The following is a 20442-nucleotide window of genomic DNA, read 5'->3' on the forward strand; positions in this document are numbered from 1 at the left end:
TGCAGGAATTGATAGCAGCTGATGAAAACAGGCCTTGGATAGTGATGTGGAGGTAAAACAATACCAAATGTTATGTCTGGTAAATTTAATCTTCATCTTTTCTCTCTCTTTGCCTTTGTATCTTCCCCTGAAGTACCAGGGAATAAATAATGAATAAAAAAGAAACCCTGCAGCAATTGCTCACATGGAAAATGGTTTTATAAAGCATTTGGATACTTTTGATGGCTTTAAATACTGGTCTGCCCTGTTCTTGTTCAGCCATGCTTCTCTGTTAGGAGTCAGTTTTCATTTTCTTGCTGTGTCCTTGTGCTCCCTATGACCCTTCTGATAAGCATGCTGCCTCATAGCTCACTTGCATATTTCTTGTGTACTCCAGAGAGGCATGATGTCCTTAACAATGGCTCCTGTTGCCCCATGGCTATGAATCAATGACCTTCAAGAAAAGCTTATTTACCAGCACGTTCTCTGGGCTGGCAACCTCAGGCTAGCGTTTGGAGTGGAGGGCCAGGGTGACCCATTAGCTCTCTGGCATGGAGCCTGTCTGTCAGACTTGAACAGGAGACCCCTTGGGAATGAGTACGTTGTCCTAATGAATGGGTTAGAATTGGCTGTGTAGCACAAACACATTTTGGACAGCTAGTCTGCCAAATCTAATAGGGCTGCTTAGAAATGACCACCGTGAGTGACCTATATAAAAAAACCTAGCACAGTAGCAGTTTATTATTGCAAACAGATTGAAGCTATTTCTTAAGTAAATGGCTTATGAAAATAAGCACCTTATTCCCATTTTGTATGCATTTCCATTTATTTTACAAGGCATTGTTCACACAATGATAACAAGGTACCAATCCAAACAATTCTGTAACAATTAAAAAAGTAAACATTTGTTGTGACCATGTACACTGAATTGCACTTTTAATACCAAGCATTACACTTATATTTCCATATTATACTTTATATAATACGTGGATTTGTTGCACAAGTACTGGCAGTATGGAGTTGTTCTCAGTTAAGTCTGATATCGCTGTCATGCTCTTCTTTCCTAACTCTTTAGGATTTGCAAAGTTGGGACACACACAGATGACAAATGCAGCTCCAGATCTAGAAAACTTCGTTGTAATGGAGCCAGCGCTTTGAAGCTGCTCTCTGGTTTCAATGTGCTAAAGTCAATCCATCTTGAATGGCAGGCACTGAGGGATTCGGACTATGCCTGATTAGACACTTTTCTGCATTCACATGTCAGCTTTTCCCAGTTCAGAGAAGCCAGAAAATCTTCCATGAGAAAGCAGTAGTTCCCAAAGCTCAAGAGAGCTCCTGGCACAGGTTGGTATAGGCAGCAGTGCAAACTCAGGGACCACTGGAAGGGGGGAATTGGGATCTGGAGAAAAATCTGAGAATGTCTGCTCTCATTTGCATTGGTAGTACCATCCATGTATTATATAAAATACAAAAATAAGAGAAACTGGAAGGAAATTAGTACAGCCCAGGATTCTGGTGGTATCAAATCATAAATGAAATTTATGACACCAAATCCTTTTGATGTATTTATCCCCTTGTGATTCAGTTTCCTATATATTATTCTATATATAAGATATAGTTTTCCAAAGATACATATATATTCCTTTACAGGTTAAATAAAAGCAAGTCCCACTGAATAGGAAAATAAGAGGAAGTAATGTCCTAATTCTCTACCCATATATTTTTGTCTTTTTCAGGTAAAAATAGCATGAAATACATTCAGTAGCAAAGCAGTTGGAATCCGGGAGAAGTGGAGAGCCCTGTATTCCTGGAGGATTAACCTGTACGTGTTAAGACATGATACTGAAATAAATTATGTAGACTTCTGACTTGGGTAAGGTGGGGTCTTGATTAATGCTGAGCATTATTCATCCTGCTGCAAATTCGTTGAATTTCCCAAACCCCATCTATGGATCAGCTCTGTTTTAAAGGCTGCTGTGATGTACACCCCACCTAACTTGAAAGGTCCAAACCTGAGTGCTTCGTTGTATCTCCCCTCAGTATTATTACTCAGAAAGAGGTAATAGGGTAGCTCCCAGTAAGACATTAGCATAATAGACAGGAAAATAATGGAGTTCAAGCCTTTGTGCTTGCAAGAACAACGTGACGACCAGTGTGTTAACTCACAGCAGTGCCTTGGGTGTACAGAGCATTACCTGTCTAGTGCAGCCAGCTGTTTGCACAGCAGCCCATTCTGCAGGCTTCAGCTGTAATAGGTGTGCTTGTCACTCAGAACAGTCCCCAGTCTTGAGGGAAACATCTCTGCCCTGATCTTCACATTCAGATAATAGCATGTACTAAGGTTTTGTCTTTAGCAGTTGGAAGAAAACTAGCATCGTAACATCAGAAGTGTGTCTGTTTTCAGTGCCAAAGGTATTTAGGCTTATCAGATCATGCACAAGTATGCCAATTATCCCTGAGCCTAACAGTAAATCAAAATAAGAGGTATAGTTTTCCCACACATACAAGTAGTTCCATGGATTTCAGTGCAACTACTTAACAAAAGATAGGGAACAGCCCTACCTTTATCCTGTGGAGAAATCACGACTTATGTAGCTTCCAAGTTTTGATACTTCAGTGACAGTAAATTCAGATTTTTATGTACTCCTACATAGCTATGTTCAGTAGGTCAGTGGCATCGTGACTCTAAAGTCAATGGGATACTTCATGCTCTGTCAAGGGGCTGAATTCTTGTTCTTGACTTTCTCTCTCGTAAATAGGTGTTTTTGAGTTGTTTTTAACACAGTGGCACAGAAAAAAGCATCTATCTTAAATTTTAAGAGCCAACTAAGAGAAGTCCTTTAAAATGTCCAACAAAGAAGAAAAACATTGCTTACCTATGTAAGCAGTGTAACTTAGCTGTAGCAAATTGTATACTAATTAATGGGCAGGCCAAAGATGAGTTTGTCAGTTGATTACACAGCTGTCTCCCTTTCCCAAGACTGGTTTTACTGAACTTTAATGCATACGGACCTCGGAGATTTTGCAGTTTCTTGGATTAACGGCACACATGATCTTTTCTATTTTATTGTTATTTTCTCTGGGGTACATTTAGAATTTTTAAGTGAAATATGTCCTATTACTTTAGAATATTAAGTTTGATTCACAAAGATAATACAAAAGTAGTTCACAGAGGTACCATGTAACTAAATCAGCCTTGCTTCATTTATCCTGTAAAGTGTTACAGTCAAAGTAAAAACAATTGCTTTTTAAATTGAAAAAAGTACTCTCCCCTCTCCCCCCACATTGGGCATATCAGGAACAGATTAGAATCCAACAAGATAAAACAGTTGTACTAAAAAAAGATCTGTGGAGGTTTAACCCTAATCAAAGTAAAGACTTTATTCAGAACTGTGCATTCTCAATAAAATTAAAAAAGAAGATTTAGTTCCACATATATATTTATAAAATTCAAATTACTTTTAATGTAAGTTTGATGTGGATACATAGTTTAATACTGACCTAGGAAAAGAAATACTAATCACTGCAGACTTACAAGCCATGTTAGCTGTTCCAGTGCCACACACAAAAGAAAAACAGTTTTAGTGAGACTCTGATGATGTTTTCTGCTGAAAATCTGAACAACGAGCCAGCTATCCCTGACTGATCAGCTGGTCTGGCATACGTGTGCGTATAACTGTCACACGCTGCTAAAAAGAGCTAATTAAACCCCAGATTTGTTTTTCTCACAGGAAGCTAAGTTTCCCAATAGCATATATAGTCAGCAGGCAGAATTTTAGCTTGCCTGGTTTAATCCTGCAGTCTTGCTCCTTTCCTTGTTTCTGAATATAACTGCTTATTCATCAAGATAATGCCATAGAGCTGTTTTCTTACTCTTTCAGTACTGTTTTGAGAAGAGACATTTTCCATGTAATTACTACTCTTCCAAACACCACTGCTACAAACACTACCTTGGGACTATGGAGGGACGGTGAAAGTAGTTTTTTGCCTTCATGTCACTGCCAAGAGTGATAATGCAGCTGTTGCCTTCAGAAACTTTTTTTGCTGATGTAAGCCAGCTTCCATTCTACAAGGTTTTGAAATCCTGGCTAGCAGGTAGCAAACATATTTTTGTTACAGAAACTCAACTTCCAAAGTCAGAGAGCAGCTACAAAGATGATGTTGTGTCAAAGCGAATTCCATGGGACATGGTGAGCTTATTTAACAGTTCTTTTTTGCTGAACTGGGGAAGTCCCACTCCCACAATCCACTTGCAGTCATTGCACCCTTTGAGATTATTTAACTCATTAATGTGTCAAAACCAAAAGGGGAAAAAATCCACCCCACATCTTTCTTTTGTTTGGTTGGTTGTAATTATCTCTAGTAAGTGCCATAACAAGGACAAGGGACATGACTGTACAACAGGGAGTTGGAGGGGTGAGTTCTTTGAGCAGAAGTGAGCAGTTACGTGAAGTCATCTGCTCAGGGAATCGCAGTCTTACCCATTTATTTTTTTATTATCACTGCGTTTTTCCAATCAAGGTTTTAAACTCACTTCTAAGAATGATTTAAAATAAATGAAATGAGAAATTCGGACACTTGTCAAACCATCAATGTCACTCATCAGCACAGTACTCTCAAATGTAACAATCAGATGTTCACCAGATATTCTTAAATGTCACTTCAAATTTATTATGCAGTTCATTTTGAGCGTGAAGTGGAACTGGTAAATGAATGACTAATGCTAGGCTCAGACAGTTAAGAGAACAGAAACATTTATGCAAATACCATTAGCAAGAAAGCGACCAGGGAAAAAGGTCTTTGTTCATATTTGCAAAAGAAATTCCTTTTGCGTTTTCACCCCTTTTTTCTCACTACATATTAATGTATGAATTCTCACTACATATTAATGTTTCCAGATAATCACTGTTCGTGCAGGTACATTGTCAAATATTAATTTTTTTAGCCCCTTACCCTTAAAAGAGAGAATTTCGTTGCAGGATTGTATCAAGATAGTGATTATATTTTGATCTCTACTTCAAACAGCTGACTGCCTTTCAGAATCAATCCTTTGGCACAGGTAACATTTATACTACCCTGTTTAAAATAATTCAGAATTATGCTTGACAAAAAAGCACGAGATGGGTATCATTAAATTTTATTGTACAAAACTGACAAGATATGGCATTACTTAAAATTAAAAAAAGAAAAAACAGAACTAATGTCCCTGGAACAATTTTGTAAATGGAACAATTAATACACAATCTTTAGTCCAGCTGTGATATTTACCTGCAAGACCTTCTTTAGACATGACAGATACAATTAAAAAAATACTCCATCAGTTCAAGCAATAGTTTAATTTTACATGAAATAAGTATTTCTATAAACACTTTATGTTCAGTCAAAACAAATGCTTTTGGATTTTCTTACCTTAAGAGATAAAAAACAACCAGGCAAGTTTGGGAATCATCAGAGAAGTCTACTCCATGGGAAAGTCTAGGTTTTGTATTCCACTTGAAAATGTTTGTGTTTATAAAAATAAGTAATACCAACGTAGCATTTCCTAAGTAGCAAACAGATTTGACACTGTGGTGTCTTATCAGTGCAGCATAAACATTTTGGGGTGGGTTTTTTTTGAGACCTCATTTCTGTGTCAAATTCAGAATTTGAATATAGACCCAGGGAAAGGTTTTCATTACTGTTATTCATAAAACCTGCTTCTTATTGCACAGGATATACAAAAGGTCTAAACTATGCAAGGTCTTCACTCTGCTTCAGGGCAAAAAAATCAAATAAACACTGAACAATTTTCCCTTTATCCCAATGGAAGGACTTATTTCTTGCATATTGTAGTATAAACTAAAAATAAAAAGGGAACTAGATAACTTTATGTTAAATTCCAGTTGAGTTGTCAATAGCCTTCACACAACAGTGCTACAAGGAACTGCACTACTTGCATTTCTGAATTAAAAACCAACCAGAACTAAGAACTTATCAGGGAAGCTCATAAACAATTGTGCCAAGAGAGCACAAGACTATCTTTGCTATGGCCTAAGCTTTACAAAAAGTGCTTCTCTGCAGGACACAGTCACTGCGATAAACTTCTGAGATGGTCCCAGGGCATAAGCTATCCTAAGACACCTGCACACACACTGGTGCTTATTACACTGTGCTTTCTATGAAGAGATTATGCTTCAGTACTTTACATTTTCCATTCTCTCTCTTCCTCCCGAAGAAAAAACGTTCTATGCAAGATAAAAATAATTTTGAATAATTAGTCGTGTATTAAAGACCTAGTTTTGAAGTATTTATTTAACATCTAGTCATATAAAATAAAGTGTAAAAGTATGAAGGTATCAGAACGTGGCTTTCAGCAAGGCAGTTTGGGAAGTAAGAATTCAACATAAACCAGGAATTATTTTTTCCCCCTTTGAAAAGGGTCACATCAGAATGAATGAAAAACACCGAAGAATTTCACTTCAAGCCTGCACTCCTGCCTTTTGTCCTTTCTCCAAGAGGAGAGACCACTGGAAGAATCCTCCAGGGTTCAGTTGTGTTGTTCTTTGTGCTCTTGTTTGGGGTCTGTCGGGAACTATGTACTGCTCTCTTTCGGTGGCAGGGATGGCTGAGACTGCTGTGGTGGCTGTGTGCCTGTTGCCGTTTTGATAGAGTTCAGGGTTTTGCTAAACCAAGAGTTTTTGGCAGCTTGGATTTCATTCATAAGGGCTCCTCTCTGGTGCTCCAGCTCCTACAAAAGCAGAACAGTCAGAACTGATCAAAACCCAGGTAATTAACAACAAAGCATCTTCAAACTCAGTCCCTGCAATCCAGCACTTCCTTGCAACCTCCCAGGCACTGGAGAGAGAAGGCAGATTGAAATTGCAGAAACAGCATAAGATATTTAGATATAAAAATCTCATTTCAAGACAGAAAGTCGTTCCTGAAGTTCACAGATAGATAGATACACTGCAGAATGGGTATATGCTCCCTTTTGGAGCAATTTTTTGCATGATTCAGAATCATTTTGTACTGAGCATAACAAGACTGAGGACACAGCCTGGCTGTACTTGGATTTCACATACCTGAATTTTGCACTTAGCTTCCACAAGTTGCAGTTTGGTCTGTGCAAGTTCCAGCTCCATCTCCCTCAGCTGCTTCTTCAGTGCATCCTTTTCATCATCCATTTCTATGCCCTTATTCTCCGTGCTTACAATAGGCAGTTTCAGTGCCCCTTCCTTACTGAAAATCTCACTGCAGTGTTTGCAGGCCATCACTTTACCCTGAAATACCCAGAAAGGTCATCTTTAATCCATATTTTAGGAGTTGCTGTGCTTCCTGGAAGAGCCATTTTTACGTTAGACTGCCTTTCTGTCAGTAATCTTGAACTATGTAGTACTGCAGTTTTCATACATGACATGGAAAGAATTTGAGAAGTTCATGAACAATTTCCAGGGCATATTAACAGTATAAAATTTCTTACAAGCTACTTAGCGTGCTCTGTCTAAGCACAGAGACTTTGCCTCCTAGATTAGAAATACTCAAACCCTCTTACTACCAAAGCTTTGTAATATTTTGCAGTATTTATGCCAGCAGAATTCAGAAGAGGAAATCATACTCCAGAAACTTTTCATCTTCCATAAAAGCACTTGAATAAATTAATACCAATTGTGATACTTTAAAGAAAGCCAGGTAGCTTTTCCGTATTTCCAGAAGTAAAGCAAGCTGCTGTGCTCACTGAATGGGCCAGTACTCTCTTGCAGGTGCTTGTTCAGCATCTTAAGGGATGACCCTTTCTGCCAGTGACACCTGATACACAACAGTAATGTTCTCGTGCTACCTGGAGAGGTGAACCAGTTACTCATAGCTGAAGATGTAGCACAGCTGGCCTGGCTCACACAAACTGAAACAGGATATTGAGCTACTTCAGCAGATTATAGGAACACATCAATCCTAGGATAACTTTTTTTACCAGTAACATAAAAAGGTCACTAAAAAGGCACAAATCAGGTTCAACTTGAGTACCAAAGAAATAACTAGAAGCTATACCAGAGGGAAAACAATTCTGCCTACTCCATAGTGACAAAGCAGAGGGATACATGATCAGGAAACATTTATCTCTAGTGCAAATGTTCCTAGTAAGGGGCTTTAGAGAAGGGTGAGGAACTGCTAGGGCAATTCTGGGGATGGCTCAAGCTATGCCAAGTTACTTAAACAACTTTGCTTACATTACAGAAACCCAAATTGTCCAGTTCGGCCAATTCTGACCCCTCCACTGGGCATGCAGGAGAAGCAGCATGTTTTCTCTTACATCCAAGTAAATACTGTCTCTCTGCATTTTTTGCCAGAAGTGTATATTTCAACAGGAAAAAGAAAAGCCAAGTACTACATGCAGTTCAGTTTGAGAGTTCTGTGCTGCTGATATAAGATAAAGAACTGTGAAAGGAAATAAACCTTTTTATTGTTTGCATCTAATCTAAAATGCCTGTGGGCTATCAGTGCAGGTAGGTGGACAATGCTGTTTGTTGTAACATTAAACTTGAATTAGTGTCTTATTCTGTCCCCAGTATTTAGCAGTACTTGTGTTAGAAAAATCTCATACGTGGAGGCATCATTCTCACCTTCACAACTTCCAGTTCATCTTTACTGGCCGCTTGTTGTTTTTCCAGCCTGGTACTCAGCTGGGAACAAATCTGGAGCAGAGAAAGCAGTCTCTTAGCTAATGTTTACTGTACTAAAATATAACCCATGTTTTTTTCATTTTTGTTAGAGCCAATATTTCTTAAATGTTGCCTCACTCAGAGGCTGTTGCTAATAATGAAACTGAAAAAAAATGACAGTATTCAATACAGAACCTGAACACAGAGACAAACATGTTATAGATGAATTAGTTTATAATGTTTACACTGCATTATGTCACAGAGTAAAGAAGCATTCACCCTGTAGTACTGAAATTAGCTGAAAGACAGGTTCTGCCTGATTCCCTAAATTATGAGACTATTAGGAAAAACACAAAAAGATTTATGACAGATTACAGTGCTTGCTCTCTGAAAGCCTGAAAGGTAATGTAACTTACTTAAAAGTTGAGATCTGCTACTCTGAAAATTCAGCTTTCACATCAGGTTGAAAGAAGAAATAGGAAAAAGTGTCTCTAGAAGAGTACCTGTTTATACTCTGCAATAATGGCTGTGGTTTTCTTGATCTCAGATTCTGCCTTCTCTAGCTGCTTCCTGAAGACCTCCTTCAGCTAGGAATTGAAGGAGAGAAGTTACACAGTACACTGAAAGAAGTTTTCAAAATGTCATCAGATCATTCTCTCAAAGTCTGGCTGCGTTTACAGCAATTCTCAGCTGCTCCTTACCAAATTCCACTTCTTCTTACAACTTCCACTTCTTCATACAAGTGTCTGATTTACTCAGTACACAAATAAGTATTATATTCAGTTATAACTAGAAAGACTATACTGTGATACAGTGTATCCTGACTTCTGTAGGGTTATTCTTCCTCTGCATTAAATGGTGGTATAGCATGATCCGCAGAACACAAAGCAAGAGCGTTGCTATTAAGTGGGTTTCTCTGATTTTGGTTTTGTTTTCTGCACACCGTTAGAGCAAGTGTAGGCAGACAGTTTGTTTGTTTGGAGATGGAATAGGAGGAAGAATCTCTCAGCATTATCACTCTGATCTCCATAACGGGAGAAAAAGATCTGGCTTGGTCTGTGCACTGCATTAAAATACAGTTAACTCATTCCTCCACTGTTCAGAACCACTAAATCTTCAGAGCCCTTTCAGTAAGAAAAGGCTTCCACTGCCGCCTTATAGCAGAGAACTTCCCAACCTCCATTTAAGGAGACACAAAAAATTATCATTTGATTGTTGTAGTCACTGTTGTCAAACAGCAGAAACAAAAATCAGGGTATCCCTTTTGACATATACTTTTGTGCATCAGTATTCGGCACTGCGGTAGATACATAGGACTGAAAAACTAAGACTGAACATGTCACAAAAAATATGAGGCCAGGTCTAGTCCACAAAATTCTCCCAACCCTCAGCTTTGTTTTGCTGTTGGTTCTAGCTTCAGACAAAAACATCCACAGCTTATGTCAGTGAACCAGCAGCCGAATCCAGAACAGCCTCTTATTAAGGCAACAACTCCACCATCTTGTTTAGGTCATTAAAAGTGGTCTGATCATGTTTCCTTAGTTGCGATTGCTCATCACCAGTGAAAAGGATTACAATACTGGGAAGAGGATGAGGTTTGGAAAACTGAACATTCTGAGCTCAATTAAAGAATATACTGAAAACCAAACTTAAAAAACCTGATTACCCTGGCACTGTAATTTTTTAGCTGTGACTGCATTTTGAAGACAAAATCCTTTCTACTATTACAACACATTCATGCTTTTCTCCATATCCTTTGCTTGCATTTCCTTGCTAAATGAGAAAAGTTGGAGAATGCTTTACCTGAGCAGTTTCCTCTTCCTGCTTCCGTTTCTCCTCTTCAGTCTCCACTAGCTTCTGTTTGGTCAGGAGAAGTTCCTTGTTCAAAACATCTGCTTTGTCTTCAGCCTAGAATTAGAAAAGCTGGTGTAAATCAGACATTATCTGTGCCAATACAAATGTATTGATTCAGATTCTAGCATTGCCTTTTCCTGACCTCTGATGACTCACCTAGCCTATTTTTTATATGAAATTCATTTTTCAAATAGCCATTCTCTAAGTTATTTCACTGTGTTTCAACAACTGTGCGAAAGGGCCCTTTCGCCACATGCTTACCTAAGCCTAGATGGCAAGTAACCAGAGATACTATATCTTAATACAACCCTAATGCAAACCATGATGTATAGAATATTTTTGTTGGAAACAATATTAATCTAAGTGACAGCAACATGATTTAGCTCCTGTGTAACTTCAGATAACTCATTCCATTTCTGTATCTGTAAGATACCGTGGAAAACTTTAGTTGCCTGCACTGTACCTTACAAAGTGTCTGGGTGGAGACAAGTATAAAAGAGACCAACAGGACCACCAGATAAAACAGGTTATCAGTGCAAGTATTACCTGCAGAAAGTTGGTATTGTCTACTGCAGAATATGAATTTTCTCCTTTCTTTGAATGGCCAAGCTCACGGTGAAAGATAGTGGGAATGCTTTGGTTTTGTAAGCACTATCCTCACCGATCACCACAAGAGAAATGTATTTCTCAGTATCTGATTATATTCTGTTGACCTCCCCAGCTAGGAGATACACACTGCATTGCACCACCCCTGCTGTTCACTAACTAGGTTCTACAATAGGCAACGGCTGTGCTCAAATAGTACTTAGTTTGCTGAAAATACAAGTGGGAAAACGGCACTGGAAACAACAAATAACAGTGCAGAACCTGTCTCCAAGTTGCAGTTCGGTTTTCTACCACTGGTGGTGGTATTAAATTATCTATTGGCTACAGTGTTACTTATTAATGAGGGTGTTTGTTAGTGGTGACTGTGGGTAGCAGAAGCAGCTGCACCTGGGCCCTGAGTAAAGAGATCGATTGAGAATTCCTGCATTAGTTAGTGTGTATATAGCTGTGTGGGAGAAAGGAAAACAAGCAGTGAAAGAACAGAAAAGTGTTAAGATTGACATCTTAGAACAAAAGAACTTGGGGATTACATGGATATTTTTGGTGAAAGACCTGTTTAAGATACACTTTGAGGGAACTACAAATCTTCCCTCCCTTTATGTGTTCATTCCAAGTTCTCCAAGCACCCGCAACGGCGTACAGTATAACCTGTCCTTGCAGATCAGGAGTGCAGGAGCACAAAGCTTTTCTTTCAGTGCCAGAGAACTGAGGCAGGGTGTGGGAAAACTTCATGGAGCCACTCATCTACAGAAAGACTGCTAAAATGCAGGAAAGCATGAAACGGAACTGGCAAAGGTATGTGCTTGGCAGTCATAGTGCTTGAGGGAATAAAAAAAGGCATGGGCAGCAGCAGATTTAAAGCTGCTTTATGTACAGCTGTTCCCAGGGAAAATAGAGCACCTCAACACATTGCTTTTGGCCTTTACACAAAATTGCCCACTCCATCATGCAAAGCGCATCTCTGCCTGTGTTCAAGACAGCTCATGTCTTTTGAATCACATGGATCCAAATCAGCACCGCTTCACTATCAAGGATTTGCCTAAACACATTGCACAGCTGTGGTTAGTGATGTTGACAATTCCGAGGCTAGATAAAGAAAGCCAAATAATTACAGGAAATCAAATTGAGAGGCCCTTGCAGGAAAAGATTTTACCTTATAAAAGGTACTAGAGCCCTCACTGAGCAAGGGACTAATCATGGGGTATGGTGGAATATGGCCCTCCTGTATTGAGTATCTTAATAAGAGCTGTTACAGCATATAACAACACTATGTAAAACACTCTACAAAGAGGAGGGTTGAATTTATAGTTCTCTGACAGTCATCTCTGAGATAAAGGGCTCTGAATACTGCTACCCTTCACATTCCAGTCTTCACAGGAAACAAAAGCAGTTATCAAAGAACACCCAGAAGCCCTTCCAGTTTTTGGTGCCATGCCACTTTCTTATCTCCGAATTTTGTTGACTCTACTAAAACTGCTGTGAAAAACAGATCCACATGAGGTGGTAGGCATTCTGCAAGGCACCTTCCCTTGAAGACAGTCTTTTGAGGACAGTGTGATAGCTTTTACAAGTAAATGTTCATTCTTCGGTATCTGAGTAAAAGTTATGGCTTAAATTTTCTAAAACAATCCACAATAGAGAAGATGAAGTTAGTGTTGGCAAGACAGCACTGTAAATACCTACAGTTGCACACATGTGGAAATCCAGCCTTCTGACTGCAACAGGGAGTGAGGTTGTCAGGAAAATACAGGCACAAATAATTATACTTTCAATGTTGCATTCCCGCTTTCACTTGAGCACAAAGCAGGGCTCCTAAAAATGGTGTTGCCAAGCCTGGGCTGGGACCCATCTTTGTCAGCATTACCTGGTCCAGGTCATTCCGTAAGGCAATTTTGCTTGTTACAAGCTCATGGGCAAGGTCATCGTTCTCCTGCTCCAGCCGCATGCTTGCTTCTTGGAGCCTGCGGTTTTCCCTCTGCAAAAAGAAAGGAACAACCAGAAAAAGAAGTTAGTCCTTATCAATATTAAAGAGCAATAAGTGAATATATTGTGTGTGTAAAACACTGAGAAGGCAAGAGTGCACATTAAGACAGGACTGCTGCTCTGGGAAACAACAGTGAATTAAGCCAGCAGTGCAAATGCAGCTATTCCACTTACAACCCAATGGTTATGTTTGTGTCGCATAAGTGACACACTACTGTAGGGTTTCTCTGTCAAAAGTAAAGAGTCCGCTCTGCAAAAGCACTTGGTTTCTGCTTGCTCATTATCAAAAGAAATTAGGCAGATGAAATCCCACCCAGCAGCAGTGAACAGGGACCAAATAACAGATACTCATCATAATGTTTCCAATTGAAAGTAAAGCTGCCCTGCTCCTTTATACAAATTTCTGTCTGCAGAAATCCATAAAACCAGTACATTTTGTATATGATGTAGTGCCAACTTCCCATCTTCCGTGAGACAGTAAAGAAGAGTATTTAGTAGGAAACTCCCTACAGCTCATGTAATCTGTATCACCATTTGTGCACTTTCTCTGCAACATGCGCCAGGATTACAGTGCATGTTTTGCAGGATACCTGCTGAGAACAAATGCCAGATGGAGAAATGGCCTCACTCCCTGAGCACAGGCCCACAACCTGCTTGGTGGGCAAAACATGGAACACAAAATGAAGGACTTCAAGACTGCAGGCCCTGGTTCTTGTCGCACTGCACTCCTTACCCACTCTGCACAGGCAGAATGACTACAGAGAGCACAATTAGAGAAGGTAAGTACACAGGAGAAGAATGAGCAGTAGTGATTCTTGTTTCTAAAAATCAGTTTCAGTTATTGCTCTTCTAGGGCTGAGAAACAGAATCATATTCAAAAGATGTCTGTGTGTTATAGAATGACAGAATCAACTAGGTTGGAAAAGACCTTTAAGATCATGAAGTCCAACCTTTACGCCAGGACTGCCAAGTCCACCACTAAACCATGTCACTAAGGGCCTCATCTACTCGTGTTCTAAACACTTCCACGGATGGTGATTCCATCACTTCCCTGGGAAGCCTGTTGCAGTACCTGATCACCTTTTTGGTGAAGCAATTTTTCCTAATATCCAACCTAAACCTCCCCTGGCTGGCACAGCTTGAGGCTGTTACCTCTTGTCCTATCACCTGCTACTCGGGAAAAGAGACCAGCCACCTTCTCACTCCATCTTCCTTTCAGGTAGTTGTAGGGAGTGATCTGCATCTTTGGAAGAACACAGCCGGTGAGACAAATAGAGGTGCCCTCCTCAAACGGATTTTAAGAGAGCAAAAAATGTGCTGGCCTTCAGTCACACAATGACTCCCTATCTTTCAAACCAGAAGGGACTATAAAGGCAATCTGTGTGCTATGGAAACTCAAAGAGAAATACCAAGTTCCTATGGAAACTCACAGGTGGAGGAACAATAAATAACCTACATGCTAGTGAATATATATCAGCACTTAAGACAGCAAAACATTTCCAAGAGTTGTTCAGTGAATGCCTTCCTACAAAATGTGATTTCTTTGCCTAAGCACATTAATGACCTGTCTTCACTTCCTCCTGCTCATCAGCTACACTCGGATATTTTTAATTTCCAAACTCACCACCATGAAACTGCAATTTTTGTTTCTATTACAAGAAGATTTTGCATACTTTAACAAAAAAAAAGACAACTACAACTCTTAAGAGGATGCTAAAAAAGGTCTCTTCTGTGTGGGAGCTTCCCCTGTGGCAGGAAGCAGAACCTCTATACATAATCTCTCCTTAATGTGACCCCATTGTGTAACTAGACTATGCACTGCCCTGTACAGGAAAGTATGTTTGTTTCCCTTCCAAAAGACCATACTTTAAATAACTTGTTTTGTTACTGAAACAATAAAAAGTAAGTAGAATACTTTTGTTTCAACACAGTTAAAATAACCACTGCTAAAAGATGTGTAACTTTGGGGATTTTTTTTATTTTAATTGCACTGTATTCTGTTTGGGATTTTTTTTTTTTTACAAGTAAAATTCTTTTGTAAGGATAATATAAACCTCAAGAGTGTAAAACCGAACTGCAATCAATTAAAGGAAAAAAAAAGGCCCCAGTGCGTCTTTATCTCTGTATTTTGGTCAGATCATCTTAGAAATGTTGATTTTATAGACATAGCTCTGCCAGTGAGTAGCTATCAAGAAGTGACTTGAATTCATGTAAAAACTGGGACCAGATCAAGACAGTATTGCTGCCAGGTGCTGCAGTACCAATACCTTTTCATAGGGATGTTGCTCAGAGGGAGAAATCAGGAAATTCTTAATACTTCCACAAATTAACCCAGAAAGAAGTTTGCTTTAACATTTTTGCTATGCTTTCGCCAAAAGCTTCAGTGTCCGCAAAGCAAGCTGCACAATGTGAAGTTCAAAGTTCCTGCTTTGCATTCACAGACAAGTGGGTAAGCAAGCTTATGTGGTTGGAAATGCAATATCCTCCTCTTAAACTAGAATTTACATGGCATATAAGTAAGTTAAAGATCTCTTACCTTGGTCTATCCAGTCAATAGCTAAGAAATGTTTTTATCTCGTTCACCATAGTTCTAATTTCCAGCTGAAAGTCTCTTCTAGGGCCACCTTTACTCTTCCTCCACACAGGGCAGTGCGCCAAACTAGGCGGTTTGTCTTTTCCAGCTCCTCCTCCCAAATTTAGCAGTGAACAACTGCCTTCTTCCTCAGGAGGAAACTATTAATCTGCTTAAGCCTAAATAAAACCTAACGTTACACAGTACAAAAATAGCAAATAGAGCTTTTCATATGTAGCATGTTTTCAAAGGCCCTGAAATATTTACAGGGTTTTATAAAATACCATTCACAATGGCATAAAGTTCAACAGATGGAGCTCATTTGTTACAGCAGGACTCACAGCACAGACAGCATTTTGTAACCTGGCATAAGCCAACTAGTCAAACCTGGTAGTTGTCCTTGGTGTAAACAGAGAGCTTCCTGCCATTTCTCTACGCACCACTAACAATTTACTAACTATGACAACCATTTCCTTCTCTTCAGCGTAGCTCAGTTTCTACAGTTAGTAAAATAAGAGATTCCTCCTTCCCAAATTCCTCCTCCTGTCTACAACAGGCAGACGGTGAACTCTTGATTAGCTTTTAAAAGGAGGGTACTGCATTTCCAAAATGGACAAACACTGCTGATACATACAAACACAAATAAACTTACCTCGTGTAAAGTCACAGACCAAACACTGCTTTCAACCATTGGTGTAAAGACAGTGAAAACAGGATATGAAATAATTTTTAATACCAACAAAGGGAAAAAAAAAAAGAAAAAAAAAAAGTTGCTGATTCTTCAGTGGGTTTTTGGTTCTGAGTTTTAAAGAGGGTATAATCCAGCTTTCATCACAAGCTGGACGGAAAAAGGGAGGCAAATTTGAAAGCCGAAGCAAGCCTCAGCTCAGGAAGACTGAAATGTTGAACTCCACCCTCTGCTCCCTTCAGCCAGCACCAAGGAGCAAATCCTGACAAGATTAGTGGCGATGATGCATCCTCTCTGTGCTGCTACTCAAGCAGGGTGTAACGAGTCACAAACCTTGTTAAGCAATTCAGTGTCACATTTGCTGATGAGCAAACACCCAAACCCCAGATCTTGGGCATGAACAGATCCTCAGTAGCAGAATGCAAACACTGATTAAAATTAACTTCTCTGGATGTGAGCAAATTGAAATCTTCATAAGCCATTGGAAAGGGCTCTTGATGGCAGAGTTGCTCTGAAGGAAAACCCTGTGAACCTCCATCTAGAAACCCAAAAGGCTTTTACAGCAAACTATCCAGGAAAACCTCTCACGGGAAGCAACACAGAGGCTCCTGGAGGTGGTTTGTGTTTTGTTTGTTGACTCTGGGGCAATATTCCCAGAAGTGCCCCAGCACACTTTGTTTTCAATGTTTTAAACCACAACCAGTGATCCACATCAAGAGTTATCTCACACGTTTCCTCGTGACGGGTACCATTCAGTTACCAGGACTCTGAATAAAGATGACCAATGTATGAATTTTTGCTTCCACTTCAAACACACAAAAGGCTAATTATGTCCAAGTTACACATTTATTCAGACAGAAAACTTCTCTGTTGCACAACAAGGTCCACACAGGAAAAGGCGTTTCTACCCTCAGAACAAAGCTGTGTGCACAAGCAGGATCTGCTTGCAAAACTCCAGCCCTTCTTTGTATGGTTATATCCTCTTTATTTTAAATCAGGAAGTCCCAAGCCCAACGCCGGTAATTTCTCATCAAGTCAACCAAAACCCTGTTACACGAGGTGTTCTCAAACACCGAAAAACATCCAACCCTGTAATGTATATATAAAAAGATCAGTCTGGACTATGTTTACTACTTTTTCTGCACATGCAACTCAGTTTTATTCCTGGCTTCTATAGACAATCTGCAATTTACTTGAACCAAAAGTCATGAAGTTTGGTGACAAAGAGCAATGTGGAACATATTTACTTTTGCACCTTTTAAAAATCTATCTGACAAAACATGAGTGATAATTCGTTACAAGCAATGGAAAACAAAAGTGCCTATAAAAGCATATACTTTTCCTAAATACTATTTGTAAATACAGGAGGAAACACACACACACACACACACACACACACACACACACACACACACACACAAAAAGGCACTCATTAATACTGTTCTTTGGTAAGTCAAATCAACATGTAAAATATGAGCTGGGCAGGAAGTCCTGTGCCATACAACACAGCTCATTGTTGCACATGAATTTGACCTGTCAAGAAAATGCACCTGGTTAATGGCAGGTTGGAAGTTGCAAAACCGTCCCTCTTCTGGAGCGTGTTGTGAGTGTGGGGTCAGTGGGTTTGGAGGAGCCTCCTGCCTGGACATACCCAGCTGCCCTCAGGCAGGAAGTGTCTCTCTCCTGGCCTTTCAACAGGAGGCTGCTTGGCCGCACTGTTCCTGTGCATGGGACCACTTCCAGGACCTGAGCACAGGGGAGAAGAGGAAGAAGCGGGCTGTGCCCTTACTGCTCTGGTTTGGTCCTGGTCTCCCCTAGATGCCCAGGTGAAAGTCAGACCTTCATGCAAGAGCCGTGTCGGCTTCCGCAAGTTCCCTCCACACTAGTGCAGCGAATGGCCCGTCTCCTGCTCAACAGTCCATCAAGCCACAGGTCACAGGGAGGTGTCTTACTCAGGACATCCTCCATCACAGCTCAGAAGTGTGGTTGTCCCTGTGGTCCTGACAAATCTCTATTGGCAATACAAACTGTAGAATACTGCAAACAACAAAAACTAACTAAAAACTGTCAACATACTGAAAGCCTATTTCCTTCTTCGCCTATGGGACTTAGTATTCTGCAGGGATCTCCAGCAATCCCATTCCCTTCCTGGGCAGTAAACTAAAACCTCATTTTGTTCTGGGAAGAGAAACTGTAAAAATTACAAAGATGTAGGCCTTTGGGGCACAGCCCACACAGAGCGCACAAGGCCAGAGGGAGCTAACAGCAACACTGCACTCAGAGGCAGTGCTGGCTTTTCAGCAGCGTAGACTCAGTCCTTTCCCAAACCAAGTCTGGCTGGGCAAAGTCTAGCGCTGATGCTGCGAAAATGAAATGCAATTCTAAATGCATAGGCTGCAGAGCGATCATTTAAGGGACAAGCAAAGTTGGCTCTCCACTTTCTGCCTGTGAGGAGCCACACAGTTGTGTTTCTTGCTGCCCTATGCAAACACTCTTGAAATGTGGATTCCTACCAACGTCAGCTTGACGCATTAATAAAATCGCACAAGCAAAAGAAAGAACAGAGAGCACTTACAAGCATTTCTCCATGACACTCATCAGGTGAAGAGTGCCTCCGAACTTTGAACTTAATGTGCAACTAGGCAGTTACAGGGAGTCTCTCTAACCACAGCATCGCTGAGTGGATCAGACCCAATGCGGCTCAATAAAAAATATCACACAGTGAGTTTCAACAGTGCAAGCCAAAAGCACGGGCTGTGTTCTGACTGTGACAGTGGCCAGTCACTTTCTACACCCTCATTTGCAGCTTCCACAGGGCTTTAAAGAACCCTTATTTGTTTTCTAAGTATGTTTTAAATCCCACAGTGCTGTAAGTGAACCAAAACCAGTCAGTTCATCAGCAGCAGGTTGGGGTTTTTTTCTAAATAGGTCACACTCACTGTTGGCTCTTAGCTGCTGCGGCAGTCCCAGTTCTCACAAGCAATAATACCTACACCCTTTGACATCAAAAGAACTACAGTCAAACCAGTATTTTTCACAGGCAAATACTTTAAAAAATAACAAACGTCAGTTTTACTTTCTGTGTCCTTTAACTCACATTTATGAATAACGGCATAGTCTTTCACTACAGGTTTTCGTATGGTGGTTTTCTGAGCATGGTGTGCTTTCCTTACATTCACAGACCACATAAACCTGTTGCACCCTCTGCTCCATGCTCCTTGTAGGCACCATACCAACTGCAATGTCACTTAACATATTAAGGCATAATGAAAATCAGCAGGAAAACAGTACAGGTATATGTAAGCAATGTCAATTCCCAGCTATCCTGTGCAATGGGCACTAAAGTGCTTCATCTCTGGCAGCTTTACCTAAAGAAAACTGAATTTTTCAAATCAGGGTAAGCAATAAATGGATCCTCAACCAAGTGAAGTATAAGCTTAGAGGCAGAGCCTCCATCACACAAAAATCTATGGCAACAGAATGTAGCTGTGACAATAAAAGCAAATACATTGGAAAGATAAACAATGCTGATGCAAAATTAAAGAACTATTTTTTTTGTGAACTATTATGCTATAATTATTAATAACTGAACCTTTATTTCTCTGCTGTTTTAAAGCAGGATATTTATCACTATTAACTGTATTGCAGTAGTACCTTGGGACCCCGGGAAAGCTCTGGCTCCCACAGTACTAAGCACTGTATTAACAAAAAATTACTGATGCTTGGTATTAACAGAGATGAATAACAAGGATCGTATCAGTCAAGGAAGAGTTCATCTTCCAAAAGTCTCTGTGGATGCCACTGCACACAGCTTGTGCTAGAGCAATGTGTATTTTCTCCTTTTTGTGTCTGTAGCTGAGAATCACCCTTTGTTTCTGCATCTCATGAAGATCTCCCATAAAAGTGCAACAGCAGGAGAGTTACCTACAAACATATAAACTGAGAGAAGAAAAATGTTATATGTGGCCACTTGCAGATGTCTTGAGAGTTACAAATTATGATTGAAATAGTCCTGAAAAAACACTAAGGCCAAGTGTTCAAAGTGCTTGTTCAAGAAGGGGGATGAGTTTCACCTGCCACTGAACTTCCCTAAGGTCTGCACTGGCATATCCCAGAGAGGCGAG

At 40.0% G+C, this 20442-nt stretch overlaps 1 protein-coding gene across 8 annotated transcripts in view; it reads right to left on the reverse strand.

Annotated features, from left to right (window-relative positions):
* Window positions 1–5100: 5100 nt before the first annotated feature.
* Window positions 5101–20442, reverse strand: part of RABGAP1L (RAB GTPase activating protein 1 like) — a 242839-nt gene continuing 227497 nt past the window's right edge. For 6 of the 8 annotated variants that reach the window (XM_065674152.1, XM_065674156.1, XM_065674155.1 and 3 more), the window contains 6 exons: window positions 12940–13050; window positions 10419–10523; window positions 9119–9202; window positions 8577–8648; window positions 7041–7238; window positions 5101–6706 (listed from right to left, as the gene is read on the reverse strand). In XM_065674152.1, coding sequence (XP_065530224.1) covers window positions 6551–6706; window positions 7041–7238; window positions 8577–8648; window positions 9119–9202; window positions 10419–10523; window positions 12940–13050 — 726 coding nt within the window. In that variant the 3' untranslated portion in view covers window positions 5101–6550. Of the gene's footprint in view, window positions 6707–7040; window positions 7239–8576; window positions 8649–9118; window positions 9203–10418; window positions 10524–12939; window positions 13051–16282; window positions 16369–19388; window positions 20258–20442 lie in introns of those variants that run through there. The other 2 variants (XM_065674160.1, XM_065674157.1) reach the window with 2 other exon arrangements.

This window comes from Lathamus discolor, chromosome 3, assembly GCF_037157495.1.
Source record: "Lathamus discolor isolate bLatDis1 chromosome 3, bLatDis1.hap1, whole genome shotgun sequence".
NCBI lineage: Eukaryota > Metazoa > Chordata > Aves > Psittaciformes > Psittacidae > Lathamus > Lathamus discolor.